The sequence below is a fragment of the Toxorhynchites rutilus genome, chromosome 1 (assembly GCF_029784135.1).
Source record: "Toxorhynchites rutilus septentrionalis strain SRP chromosome 1, ASM2978413v1, whole genome shotgun sequence".
Taxonomy (NCBI): Eukaryota; Metazoa; Arthropoda; class Insecta; order Diptera; family Culicidae; genus Toxorhynchites; species Toxorhynchites rutilus.
The window spans coordinates 92,958,097-92,973,134 of record NC_073744.1 but is presented as its reverse complement, the minus strand read 5'-3'; the positions used below and the strand labels follow the sequence as shown (position 1 = coordinate 92,973,134).

The following is a 15,038-nucleotide window of genomic DNA, read 5'->3' as shown; positions in this document are numbered from 1 at the left end:
AAGTGATTAGAGTGTTTGGGGAGAGGTTGACCACAACTTGGAAGCATTGAAGTGGAGGAAACCGCATCCCGACGGTCGAACATACAACCAAAGCGGTGAAGAGAACATACACGAGGAATCCAAACTTATCGATCCGGGATGTGGCAGATAAAGTCGGAGTATCCCACACCACGGTGCAACGCGCCAAGAAAAGAGCTGGGCTGTCAACGTACAAAATGGTAGAGACCCCAAACCGTTACAAAAAGCAAAACAAATCGACCAAAACGAGGACACGGAAGTTGTACACGACGATGTTGACCAAATTCGATTGTATCGTTATGGATGACGAGACATACGTCAAAACCGACTTTAACCAGCTTCCGGGAGAATTCTACACGGCGGCGAGAAGGGGCAAGATGTCAGAGATATTTAAAGACATTAGATTGTCGAATTTCGCAAAGAAATATCCGGTTTGGCAGGCGATATGCTCGTGTGGAGAGAAGAGCAGCATTTTTGTAACAACCGACACCATCAACCTGGAAGTTTACGTCAAAGAGTGTCTCCAAAAACGACTCCTGCCGTTCCTGCAACAGCACACGGGTTTCGCGCTGTTTTGGACGGATTTGTCTTCATGCCACTACGGCAAAAAGGTCCTGGAGTGGTATTCGGCCAACAACGTTCAATTCGTGCCTATAAATAAGAACCCGTCCAACACCCCAGAGCTACGTCCGATCAAACAGTACTGGGCCATCGCGAAGCGGAACTTACGGAAGACAAAAAAAGACGTCGTGTGCGAACAGCAATTCAAGACGAACTGGCGTATAGCAGCTGAGAAGGTCGACAAATCGACTGTACAAAATCTGATGCAGCATGCGAAAATGAAGGCCCAAACATTCGTTTATTCGCCACAGAAGAATTAACCTTTTTTTTATAATGTAATGTATGAACTTCAAAAACAAAAAAAAACATGAATTTTTAAAATAAGAACAAACACAAACCTTGTTTTGTCTTAGCACTTTTTGTTCGTTCCACACTTTATTTCGTTATCCGCAATTCAAGTTATCCGTGGCGACCAGGGCTCTGCATAGTCATAGTCAACTGGAATAGTCAGCTGACTATCTGACTGACTATATCAATAGTAAGTTAGTAATTACTTTTGGCTTTTTCACGCAGTTTCTCCGCCAAAACGACTGAACAGTCAGTCGGGCGTTTAATCGCTATCTCCTTCTACCGACTCGACTATATCATTTCATTCTTCCCAGTAAAATTGTCCTCATGGCATTTTGAAGTCCTCCCCCAAACCGAATTCGTTCTTCTCTTTCTCTCTCTCATGTACATGTGCATGCATCGATGTTTGAGTTCAACGAGGTTTGACCTAGGCTATAGGTGAGCTAGATTCTTTTGTATCGTACACGAAAATTACTCACACGTATAAAATAGCGTGCAGTGTGTGCGCGCTATTTTGCACGCTATTTACTAATACTAACGCGAGGACCTTTACAGCATACTTGATAAATGTCTAAGTTCGTTGGTTTTAGTTCACGATGGGTAGACAATAAACCGTCAATTGATGGGGTAACTTCATTTTTGCATCAGAAATCATGTTTTTGTTCCTCTTTATATGGACGTAAAAATAATATTGCGTATGCGGGTATGAATTAGTGTCAGGGGGAAATGGAAGTGTGGATTGAAGTCAGTTGAATGAAGAGGCAGATTTGTATTCATTAGTCGAGTCAGTTAAAATAATCACTGACTAGACTAGTTCACCAGTCCTCTTCGCTGGTCAACGCTAGTCAATTCATTTTCTAGTCAAGTCATTTTTTGTTGGCGGCGACTGCCGAAGCAGTGTTAGTCGAAGCGAAGCTACTGAAAGTAGAGTCGGTCCTCATTTTTCACCTTCGAAGATTTCGGGCCCTGGTACTTACTTTGTGAGGAGTTAACACATACTACAACCAACTGAATTTTAAAACTGACAACGAATTCAAATTCTCCATTAATAATGCTTCAAGAAACATAATGAGCCAAAAAAATTCGTTTAAAAACTTCACCAAAACACATGTTAGAAAAACACACGCGAAATAGTGGCACCGGCGAGCATGCGAATCTAGTATCTTATCGCGTTGCATTTTTGTAATAACCGGCACCATCAACCAGGAAGTTGTTTTGGACGGATTTGTCCTACGGCAAAAAGGCCCTGGATTCGGCCAACAACGTTCAATTCGTGCCTAAGGATAAGAGCCCGCCCAACACCCAGAGCATCATCCGATCGAACAATACTATGCCATCGTAAAGCGGAACTTACGGAAGACGAAAAAAAGTCATCATGAGCGAGCAGTAATTCAAGGCGGACTGGCGTGTAGCAGCTGAGAAGGTCGATAAATCGACTGTACAAAATCTGATGCAGCGTGCGAAAATGGAGGCCCGAACATTCGTTTTTTCGCCACAGAAGAATTAACCAAATATTTTTTTTAAATATTGTAATGTATGAACTTCAAAAAAGAAAAAAACATGAATTATTGAAATAAGAGCAGACATTCTCTAAACTTTGTTTTGTTTTAGCACTTTTTGGTCGTTCCACCCTTTATTGCGTTATCCGCAATTTACGTTGTTATCCGTGGTGACATTGCCAGTCAATTTCGGGGATAATCTGAAGTTACTCCTGCACCTACAACATTGAGCCTCACTCGTGGTGAAATGATTGTGTCAAACAAATTAAATCGCACCGGAAACTAAAGCAAATCTGAATCGATGCTAAGGCGATGTCAAGCTGTCATTCATACTAAGGGTGGTCACACAATATTTTATGTGGACTATGATTAGAATTGATCTTGAGGAGTATTCAGGTTATTAAAATACACACTCAAAAAAATGCATCGAATTTTTTTATCGTCCACCCTTCACGAAAGTTTATAAAAAATTTTCTTGGGATGCCCCTAGGCCCCATCGATCTTAAAATGCTCTACCTCATGCCTCCACGTAGATCATATGATGAAAAATCCTTTGTTGGGGCCAGAAAGGACAATATTTTCGATTCTCAAGGGCCTAATCATTGCTCCAGTTGAATGTACTTGGTTGTGGCTGGAGGGGTGAGTGCGCACGCCTTAGAGCGCTATATCTCCCCCGGTCATTGAACCCTTAAGGGTGCGTCTGTTCTTCACGTCAGAAGCAGTTGAGATCTCTTCAAGATGGTAGGCGAAAATTCCATATAGGTCTACCACGATGGTCCTCCTGCGACCGAACGCCTTTAGGGTCTGCTTCAACCTCATGTGTTGGTGCAGGAGTTGTAAGTGTTCGGCAGAACAAATGATTGCAGAATTCAAGATAGGACCAGAGCTATGGAGTCGGAGTCGGACTCGGAAAGAGTTTCATTATATTAGGAGTCAGAGTCGGAACAATTTTATGCAGCTCATAAAATCAACAACTTTGTCGTGTTTTGTGTCGAATATTTTTCATCAGTACACGTTGATCAAATTTTATCTGTGAAAAAGAGTCAAATATTTGGCTTCGGCCAAACAGTGTATAAGCACCCTAAGCGATCTGCCCTTGTGGTCGAAGTGGTTTATTGGCCGGAGTCAACATATGATTTTTTACGCTTTGAATTCTTAAAATATATCCACTTTTCATATATGGTAATGAAATGACTTTCGTTTGTACCTGGCATCCGTTTTTCTTCTCCGGTTTTCTTGTTGTCAATCAAATCAAATATGGAACAAAACCTCCAACGGATATTCTACACGGCTTTCAAACGTCGGAAACGGGAAGAAATGGCATGCTCGACGTAAGCTCCCACGAATGTTCTATTCGAATCGACAACGGCTTTTTTTGTTCATAGCAATTATATCCTCAGATCGTAGGCAGATGTCACTAAATTTTTGGAAGACAATGACAATCAATATGATTTTTCTCGATTTTTATTGTTATGTAAATATAACTTGTGTGAACAACACCGGTTGCATATGCATACACCTGATAATGCAAAGAAGAGTGAATTATTACCTCTAATATTATCTTACAATGTAGGCATAATTCTCATATCGTAATCATAGTGCGAGCGACGAATTGAAATTTCTGTGATAAGTTCCAAGTGATTGTCAAAATAGTATCCTATCCTTATACTATCGCTTTCATAATTCGAAAGATATTGAAAGATATTGAACAAATGCGGTCCGTGAGGATATGTCCATCAATTGGAGCTCTTCTTTTAGCTTGGCTCTAATTTTGTAGATATCAGTTGCACATTTGCTTTCTCATTAATCTGCCGAAATCGGAGAAAGAAAAGTTTGATTGCCTATAAATTGCTACTTAAGATGCGATAAAGTATGTGGATGCGTAAAAAGATTCGTTGTGTTAACTGCTTTAGCAGCAGAACAATCAGTTTTCTTTTTCTTCGTCTGCTCCCGTGAAGAGAATTTTCGGCATCTCAGCCACTGTGTTTTTGCGTCACTTTAATTAATTTATTACTCAATGGCGAGTTCAGAGATACGCGTGTACCAGTACAAGCAGGAGGAATTTTCCTCAATGAAGGATCATTCTGCCTAGACGGGATTTGAATCCGATCCTCTTACTCCGATATGTTTGACCACTCGACCACGAGAATCATAAACTTGCTGCCAACTAAACCACAAACTTTTCTTATTAGGCTTAATTAATTTGTTTTTCCTCTCGGATAATGGAAATATTTTAGCGGCAATAATGTGTTTCGTACACACTTTTGTTGTTGTGTTATTGTAGTTGAAATACAAGTATCTTTGTCAAATTGAAACACATTGTGGGTTTTTAATTCAATAGTTACATTATGAAGATACAATATTTTATTGAAATATACTTATTTTTCAAAACAGTTGGAATTACATGTGTATTAGTGTATATCTATAAGTGTTTGTATATGTTGATATCAATTTGATATCAATTAAACACAAATGCACATCAAGAACCCATAATCAAGCATATTTTACGGAAGGATAAATTATGCGGTCAAGGTACGATCATAAAAAAGAAAGCAGAACTTTTTCTTAGTTTTATGTTGGTTTTGCCGAAACACAACCTTGATGGTGGTTGCAAGTACAACCTGCACCATATGTACTGCTTTTCCCTTCCGTCGCCGACGAGTATACCATGTTTTAAAACGGCTGCTTCACTCACTGCTTTTATGAACGTGAGTGGGATGCTGTAGCGAACGGGAAACTCGTTTTCCCTTGGGAACGAGTGTGAAAATGTACTTTGCTTGTTTGACTGACGTTGATTCACTCGTTTGGCCTGTCGCACTTCCTTGCGCCAGTCAGTGTAGCTTTTAAAGAAACAAAGCATTGGAAAAAGATACCAACATAAGCGTTGTGCATTATTTATTCCGGAATTTGTTTGTACAAAAGCTCCATGCTGCAGAAGCGTGACGCACATACTACGAGATGGCGACAAAACAACGACTGCATGCAGCAGAAGCGGTTGATATCATGTTTAGGTGAGCACGATGTCCAGTTGCGATTTGGGAAAAATATCTTTATGTAGAGATAGCTCAGTATAATATCGAACAATTTGTGTCGATGCAAATGATATTTTACAGCTGCATATTGAGTAGCACTGTAAAATGAGATCGTTAGATTTTTTGTTTATATGTGACTAGAACCAAAGTTAATGCTATAGTGGGAACAATTCAGTTTGCATAAAATTCTCGTTCACTTATAGGAAGTTTCTATCTCAGGGCAAGCTATTGTGAATTCAAACGCAGAGAAGCTGTTACAAAATATTGCAGAAAAAATAGTTTCAATATTCGGATGAAATGCATTCCCACGTAAAAAATGTTGATTGAACATCGTTCCAAATGACCACTCCTCTTCGGCAGCCGAAATATTTCGCAGTGGTAACAGAGGCCGGGATTCGTGTGAACGATAGGCCAACTTGCATACGAAATTTGTGTTAACGTTGTTTGAAACAAATAAATCTGCAAAAAAAACGTAGTCTATCGAGTTGAATACGCTTTCAACGGAGTTGAAAACTCACAACACTCGCATTAGATATGCAATCGAACTGCGTATGATGAATTCTTTTTTTTTTGTTTCGTGGAAAGCTTCGCGAACATCGTGCAGGGCATTTTGCCACGGAACAAAATCCTGCAGTGAATCACAAATCAAAGTGCAACACAGTCATTGGTTTATTCTTGGTAGTTTGTGGGATTTTGAATAGAAATGAAATGTTTTCGAAGTATTCCAATACTCTTCGTATGTACATGCATTGTAATCTGCGAATTTACTTCGGGAAACAATATCAAAGGGGTGACGGACATGAAATGCCTCACGATTGCTAACTTCTTCGCTCCGGGATGGAGCTGGTAGGGGGAAAGGGGGTAAGACGGACATGTTAAGAAGAACTTCAATTTTATCTTTGGAAACTCATGTTTTCCAAATCATAAAAGCAGTTTCTTACAGTTCAATATACTGGTTTTCGAAATAATTGGCCAAATATTTTATAAAAATGTGTTTTTTCATGTTTTTTACCGAAATTGAAACAAGTCGAAAAGTAGAACATTTTTATCGATGCGGGTATAATGGACATGTAGTGGGGGAATATGGACAGATTAATAATATAGGAAGCGTAGAAGTTCATCGCTCGCGAGAGGAATAATTTCGCTCTCTCTCAGTGTTTATGTGTCTGTAGCTGTGTAACTGTAATATAACAAACAGAGAAAGCAATACAAAAAAAGAGTTGAATTTTCTTCCCTTCACTTTCCATCATGCATTGGATGTGGTTATGGATGACTGTCCATTTCAACCCCACCATTGCAATTATTTCAATATTTTAAATTAACCATGCACGAATGAATGTACTTTTCCATACATACCTAATATTGCTTCTCTGTTAACTCACAAACCGAAATATGATCATCAGCGGATTCAATTTTGCAATCAAACCACTCAAAATATCGAGGCCGCAAAAATTACATCCACGTGCGAAATCATGTATAATTTCCAGTTTTTGTTTCTCTTTTCCACTTTTGATCAGTATTCATTGTTTTTGGGTGATTTAAATATTATAGAATAACATGTAGAAGGATTTCTCATTAACAGAAATTTGAAATTCATAATGTAACTCTACAAATCAACCACCTGTCCATCTTACCCCCAAATGTATACAGCATCGAGCGAAGTTGCTTGTCGCTTAGCGTTAAGGCGCTGCAAAGCTGCAAATCAACCGATATGGACGTCGAGCCATTTCTGCAGGAAGCCTCATTTTTTTTTTGAATGGCGTTAACGTTCCCTGTGGAACTTTTGCCGTCTCAACGTATGCATTAACTAACATCATTTATTAATACTTTAGTTGAGATTTCTTGAGCCAAATAACACGCCTTGAATGTATTCCGAGGGGCAAGCTCTTGAATACGCGTGACCACAGTGCAAATCGAAGGAAATTTCTTTGACGAAAAATCCTCCGGCCAGAACGGGAATCGAACACGAACACCCGGCATGATAATGTGAGACGCTAACCACTCGGCCACGGGTGCACATAAGGCCTCATAAACGTGGGATTTAAGGAACCAGTCTACTACAGCTGATCTAGTTTGTTATGTCAGCGCTCCGTCTCGTGAAATGGATCCCAGACGGGAAGAAGACTCGGTGTACATCAATGCAGTAAAATAGTCACCTCTTTCACAAAAAATTAACAAAAGTTACTAATTCGTTGGTCATCTTTTGTTCTCAACCAGTTCAAATTACCTATTTGACGAGCTTTCGTCCAAACTGCTGCATGCTGTAGTTTGTATCTTGTTCCACGCGGAGGATACGGAGGATTCAAAGCTCTCATACTGTTGAATCATGTGGTGTAAAAAACATATCGCTTATAAGATTTGAGAAATTTTTGCGTTTCATATAAAGGACTCAAAATGAAAGGGGTGTAAGTGACATCATCGATTTCTCTACATCGACTCTCTCTTTTGGTCATAACTTAGCTGCAAACACATTCCCAACTGTAATTGACAATGTGGAAGATAGGACAAACCTCATCTTTCAGATTCTATAGAAAACTCAAATTGGTCTCCGGTACTATTGCGCATGATGTTTGATTACTCGGAAATCGCCCAAAAATCTCAGAACAACAGCGGGAGTATTTTGACCCCATATAAAGGGTGTGTCACATCAAATTGCATCACGGAAAAAACTGTAGAATTTTAATTTTTAGGAATTATATCTTCAGCTTTCGCTTATAATCAGATAAGATTGTATAGATAACGTTGGCCATGTTTCACTGTCAATTTTTCGTAAATTTGGAAAAATGTCGTCGAACGAAAAAGAGCGTCGTGAATTAATCCTACGCACTCATTTCGAGAATCCGGAGTTGTCACATCGGGACATCGGTAAGATGCTGGGAATCGTCCAATCCACGGTCAGCAGAGTACTAAAACGATACTTCAAGAAGCTAACCATCGACCGGAAGGTGAAGAACGGCAAAAATGGATGCTCCGTCAGTGAAAAAGATCACAAGCGCATAGTTAAGCAGTTTAGACGTGATCCGAGAAGTTCGGTCCGGGATGTCGCCAATAAGCTGAATTTGTCAAGTTCATTCGTCCAGCGGACCAAGCAGCGGGAGGGCCTGTGTACATACAAGGTTCAGAAGGCTCCTAACCGCGACGAAAGGCAAAACATGGTGGGGAAGACGCGAGCCCGGAAGCTGTACACCGAAATGCTGAAGAAGCCGCATTGCCTGGTAATGGACGACGAAACCTACGTCAAAGCGGACTTTCGTCAGCTGCCGGGCCTGTTGTTCTTCTCCGCAGAGGACAAATTCAGCGTTCCGGAGGAGATTCGCAAGCAGAAACTATCCAAGTTTGCCAAAAAGTACATGGTGTGGCAAGCGATCTGCTCTTGCGGAAAGCGGAGCGCCCCTTTCGTGATGACCGGCACGGTAAACGGGCAGGTTTACCTTAAGGAGTGCCTGAAGAAGCGCTTACTATCACTATTGAAGCAGCACGAGGGCCCGACCATCTTCTGGCCGGATCTCACTTCGTGCCACTATTCAAAGGACGTGTTGGAGTGGTACGAAGCCAACGGGGTCACCTTCGTGCCAAAGGAAATGAACCCGCCCAACGCGCCGGAGCTTCGCCCAATAGAGAAATATTGGGCGATTACGAAGCAGGCTCCGGAAGAACCCAAAAGTTGTCAAATCGGAGGCGGACTTCAAGAGAAAATGGATTTCTGTTAAAAAAAAAACTACAACCTGACGTTGTACAGAACCTTATGGACGGGGTAAAGAGGAAGGTGCGAGCATACGGGCTTGGGCTCGAAGTATGAATAAAAAGAAAATTCCAAAAGTTGTTTAATAGTTTTTATTTTAATGTCTAAAATTTTCAAAAGGATCGGTCTACTGGGCGAATTTCTACAGCGTTTTTTCCGTGATGCAATTTGATGTGACACACCCTTTATCAGCGGTACTCAACCCTATATTTCCATAGGGGTCACAAACACGAACGCGTGAATGGTGACTTTTATCCGATTGACAATTCAATATCAAGCGTTGTTTCCAGTGCATTTCAAGTCGGATGTGAAGAAAGTATTTTTCAGTGGTGAGAGCTGTGTTCTTCGGTGGAAAACAGAATGTTAAAATTTATTCCGCAGAGGTCGCTGTCACCAATACCACCAATACACATTCTGTTCGGTTTTTTCTGTTAACGATCTGCATATTCTTTGGCGTTGGTTTTGGGAGCGTTGAAAATGTAATAAATGAAATACTAAGAAACTACTTGAATCTAAGAGTCCATGATGAACTACTACTGTAGTGCTATCTGCTCAAATTGACGTTTTATTGCTTCGCGAAACTTTCGCGTCCCCCACTCAGTGAAAGTATTCATTCATCGGTCCTTACAAATGGTACCAATAATTTGTACTGAAGAATTCCGCTCATAAATAAATTAATTTTCTTTTTTATATTTTTTGTGACCCGCGATACCATGATTCGTTAATGCTAATAAAACCAACGCCTAACGAATATGCAGAACGTTAACAGAAAAAAAACTGAACCGAATGTGTTTTGGTGGTATTGGTGACAGCGACCTCTGCGGAATAAATTTTAACATTCTGTTTCCCACCACTTTCTTCACATCCGACTTGAAATGCACTGGAAACAACGCTTGATATTGAATTGTCAATCGGATAAAAGTCATCATTCACGATTTATCAGTCATCCAGACAGCAGCAGCGAGGCTTTCCAAATGGCCTCCCACAAAGACGAGGGTTTAGTTCAGTTTTCCAAATTGACTTTCTCATGACTAGAAGCGAATGAACTGAGAAATTTCGAAGCCTCTACAATACTAAAAGCATCATGATCATCATTACCAATAAGTCCGAACATATTCCTAAATTCACACAAGCGCTCTTCCGGCAAAAAATATAAACATCAATCCGCTGTCTATTACTTGGGATATTATATAGAATACATCGAAAACAACTAACGATATTTAAACCGACGCGGTACGTTCTATTTCATATATCTTATCTGCTTCAGTTCTAGTAGTCAATGCAAGCGCTGTACTACGCTTGCTTCGTGCATATTCTGAGACGAAAAATTGTGCACGTCCGTTCAACAGAGTAGCAAAATAGAAACTGAGGTTAACCAGGACGAGCACAATATTTGAAGTGCCTCCGCTACTAGCTGACGACAAGCGTCAACATTCTTGAGTGAGATAGGCTTTCAAGTACATTCACAAATTTTGTTTCAGTCCATCTTCACAATTTTTTGGGAATTTATAATTTGGTTTCGATGTATTTTTTTACGCTATTAATTTATTTAAAGTTTTTGTATATTACATTTTTAGATTTTTCAATCAATGAATAACAATTAATAACAAACATCACTCATACTTTTTATCTTTCGAATGAACAGATTGTCTGATTCTTTCAGAATGACTCGTTCAACCGACAAAGGGGTATCAATACTCAAAACCTTGCCCCCCTAACGTAACGCTCTCATTTTCGAAACTTTGAACTTATACCTCAGTACAGATGCAAAAATGGTGTAAAAATACAATACAGAAGCACTGTCCGCTAGACGACATGGAAATCGACGACGAACAAAATTGCACCACTGTGTGCGATATCTATCTTCCATTCTTCCATTATTTCTTTGCATCGGGTGAAACCACTGTGCGTGACATCAGCATTGGGGAGGCGATCTGGCGTAGTGGTAACATCCATGCCTATCACGCTAAAGGTCACGAGTTCAATTCTCACTCCCGACATTCTTCCAAAAATGGAAGTAAAAAGTGACGAACCAGCCAAATGAGTTGAAAATCACTATAATACAGATAAAAAAAAAAAACATCAGCATTGAGGAGAACTGCAGTCGTCTTCTAGTTGGAGCGAGTGTGTGACTTGAATGATGCTGGTGTTTTGAATTTTAGAAACCCCAGTTCCCCAGTTCATTCGCCTCTAGCCTTGAAAAGGCCAATTTAAAAAAAAAGTAAACTATACTCCTGGCCTTCAGAATGGTCATTTTGAAAACCTCACTGCCGCTGATCACTGGCTGGATGACTGATGAATCGTGAAAGCTATCTGAAATCGCGAATTGATTGTATATACTCAAAAAAAAATTGTAAACGGGCGGAGCCTAAATTGCAATATTTTCTCTATCCACATCGTCCGTTAAACGAACGCTGCATTTTCATTTCAAACGAGCGATTCACGCACACCGGATTTTCATTGGTATATAAATAATATGCCTTGCTGATACATTAGTTGCAAGTTATTGACAGCACGGATGGGTAAGCACACAAATGGACAGAACAAATGTATAGGGAAATAGGAATGGTTTAATTTTGTGTAATTCAAATCATTCACAAATTAAGGAATCGTAATGTAAAGCATATCAAACAAATCTTGTAGAATTTTCGATTCGATTAGTATGCAGATCATCAGAATATGAACACGGCAAAAAAAGTTATTTATGTTGAAACTATTTCATAAAAACGTGCTTTGTTTTCTGATTTGACACCATAACTGAAAAACGTAATCTTATGTCAAAATATAAGTAATGATGAGGTTTTCGCGATAGATAGATTTTATAAATAGATTTTTCGATTTCATTAAGTGTGTTTGTATTTATTTATATCTCAAAAGAATGGAATATATATGGAAAGAATTTATATCTCAAATGGATGGTTTGGTCATAATCGTAGCTGTGATAGATGTCCTAATTTTCAAATCCGATCAGATGGTATCATTACTCAAACCATCAAAACCAAAAAATTGTAAACCCATCTCCAAAGTTGCGGGTTTAAAAACTAATGTTGCTGTCAGTTACATCGGGTTCACTACTGTACTATTGATCTTCTCTGAATTCGACATGGATAGAATAGGTAATGTTTCAACTCGTAACTTCGGAAACGGAAGTTTGATGATTGAAAGTAAAGTAATTGAAAAGCAACATAGAGATTCGAACTTAGAAACGTTGCGATTATTATACCAGCATTCTATCACCACTGGAACATCACCACTTCTTGAGCCACATACAACAATTTAATACGATTTTGGGTTTTGTTGAGATGCGTTACGACAAACGTGTTACTTGTATCTGTAAAATCATAACGCTCGCATTAAAAAAATAAACAAATTTTACCAATTATTCATACGTTCACTTTAATACCTGGTGATGAGACCACTTATGCATCGCCAGTCATAGTAGCCCATAAGTTTTCAAACATAATCGACAAGTGCTATCCGTTGAACTGCGGAAATTATGGCGAAAACAGTAAAGCAATTGCGCACCATGGTTTGGGGTGTACTGGGAGCTCAATCGCGCTCCATATGCGAAGAAAGTGGACATCGTCAAGTACTTTGAGTCCGCCGGATACGCCCGTTCCGATATCTAGAATATCCTATCATTTCCGGAAAAAATGAGAGCATTGAACGGAAGCCTGGTTGATGAATCTGTTGGCGAATCTAGCAGCAATGATCCTGAGTCTTCATCAGATAGCACAGATTTCGATGCACATCTGAATAACAAAGAAGCAAAACAACGTCGCCTCAGAAAAGAGAAAAAGAAGGAAAACCTGCCGCTGAATATGTTTTGAATTGAAATGCAAGCTTGTTTGCCAGAGATTGAAAAATATGACCGATCGGGCAAGATGGTAGTAGATGAAGTGATTCCAGTGTTATTGAGTTCAACGTGGATGTTGCACGAACGGTGGCACTAACTCAAGTCAGCATTGCGAAGTCTGATCTTCGAGAATCTACGAAGGATGATTTGGCTGAAGCCAAATCATGGTTTTACGAGAATTCTAAGTTTTGATTTTATATTTTTATTGTCTAATCAGAGAAAATTGTAAATAAAGCTTTCTAATGAAAAATCTGGTTTCGAATTATTTTATTTTATTTTTTCAGCAGAGTCGGAGTCAGTATTTTTTTTCCGGCTCCACAGTCCTGGTTCTCACGTCACATGCAACATGTTTATGGATCGATTTGTTTATGGAGTGTTTGTGTGCATACTTATCGGATCGTTCCCCGTCCTTGGGAAAAAATTGAAAATCTATCGCAGCATCACTTTTCCCCTGGATCGTGTAGCTTTGATATAAACATTATGCTGGTATGGTGTGCTGATAACGGTGTGCACGTTAACGCTAAAAGTGATGATCAGCTGAGGCGAATATGGTACTAATCAACGATTTTCAATGTCTATCTCTGCATTGTTGATATTCCGCCGTTAACAGTATTTTTTCGTTGATATGTACATCCGAAATTACACTCACGATTTGCTCAGGGTGTATTTTCTGGAATACCCAAACTAAAAATGAGTGGATGAGGTAATCCTCGCTTCTCTCATTCAACCAAATACATCCAGCTATAGGTGGGACCTAATTAGATCGGACTTCATTTTTTGTTTGAACACACGCGCTGTAATGTCATAACAATGCATTGCACTTTGGCATGGCATTAGCAATGATCATGCTCATGCTCACCAAGTTTTTTGTGCATAATTTCATCAAAATCGGGCGAACCGTTTCGGAGGAGTTCGGCCACGAACACCGTGACACGAGATTTTTTTATGTATAGATTTCTATGAATTCAATTAAAATTGCATTTTACAACATCAACGATCCTTTTAGATGTATATAATTTCACAAAGCACATCCGTTAGCTGAAAACAAAACTGATACACATATTCCCCGTAATATAATATAACAATAGCGTATCATCATATACATACCGACGGATTTGTCATACAGCGCCGCATCTGATCCGGTCCTCGGTAGGTGGGACTGTATCGGCCGGGAAAGCAGCTGGGGGTACTCATTTTCATCTTATCTGCTGACGGATACATTGACATAGTCATGCAGCCGCCAGCAAATTCGTCCTCTAACTTCAACGTTTTGGCGGCGTCAAAGTTCGCTGGCGAGTAAATTTTGGAAAACTTTCCTGAGAGATATCACAAAAACAAATCAACCTCGTTAAATTTTGTTCTTCCCACCGTATCTCAAACCGTTACTTCGTCGTCTTCTTTCGGTTCACTGCGCCGATGCTTTCTCCTTTCAACAAACACTCCCACTGGCGTAGTGATTTCGTTCTACCTTCACACTTTAATTGATTTTTCCTGTTGTCCTGTTACATAATTTAGTAGCTAAACATAAATGCCACTCTTTATATATACTACGTATCGAAATCTGTCTTCATCGCTGGGAAACGTTAAGTCATGTCCGTTTACTTGCTCCAATGATCGACGAAACTTTTCTAAAGTGTTGACAATTTGGTGACTTTGAAGATTGTTATGTGTGATGAGCAGAAAAAAAAACCATGGTGTGACGAAGAATTAGTAGTTGGCTGCTGGCAAGTTGTATCTGCAGGGGAAAATAAGAAAGCAAAACGTTGGACTTATTGGAAATCAGACACTAAAAATTATATAATAAGAATTATATAGCGACATTGTAACATGAAGAATTATACCAACTTATTGATTTTTAACCTAGGACCATGTTGATGAGTATTCTTGAGTGCCTGTTCGATAAAATGCGCATGATTGGAGTTTTGAAGTTCAATATTTTTCCCCAATTTTGACTAGGTACAAAAACCGTCGGAACTAGTAAA

The 15,038-nt window shown here is 39.5% G+C and overlaps 1 protein-coding gene across 5 annotated transcripts in view; it reads right to left on the bottom strand.

Annotated features, from left to right (window-relative positions):
* Positions 1–15,038, bottom strand: part of LOC129762195 (inhibitory POU protein) — a 136,166-nt gene that overhangs the window by 109,701 nt on the left and 11,427 nt on the right. For all 5 annotated transcript variants that reach the window (XM_055760225.1, XM_055760222.1, XM_055760223.1 and 2 more), the window contains exon 2: positions 14,164–14,791. In XM_055760225.1, coding sequence (XP_055616200.1) covers positions 14,164–14,289 — 126 coding nt within the window. In that variant the 5' untranslated portion in view covers positions 14,290–14,791. The remainder of the gene's footprint in view (positions 1–14,163; positions 14,792–15,038) is intronic.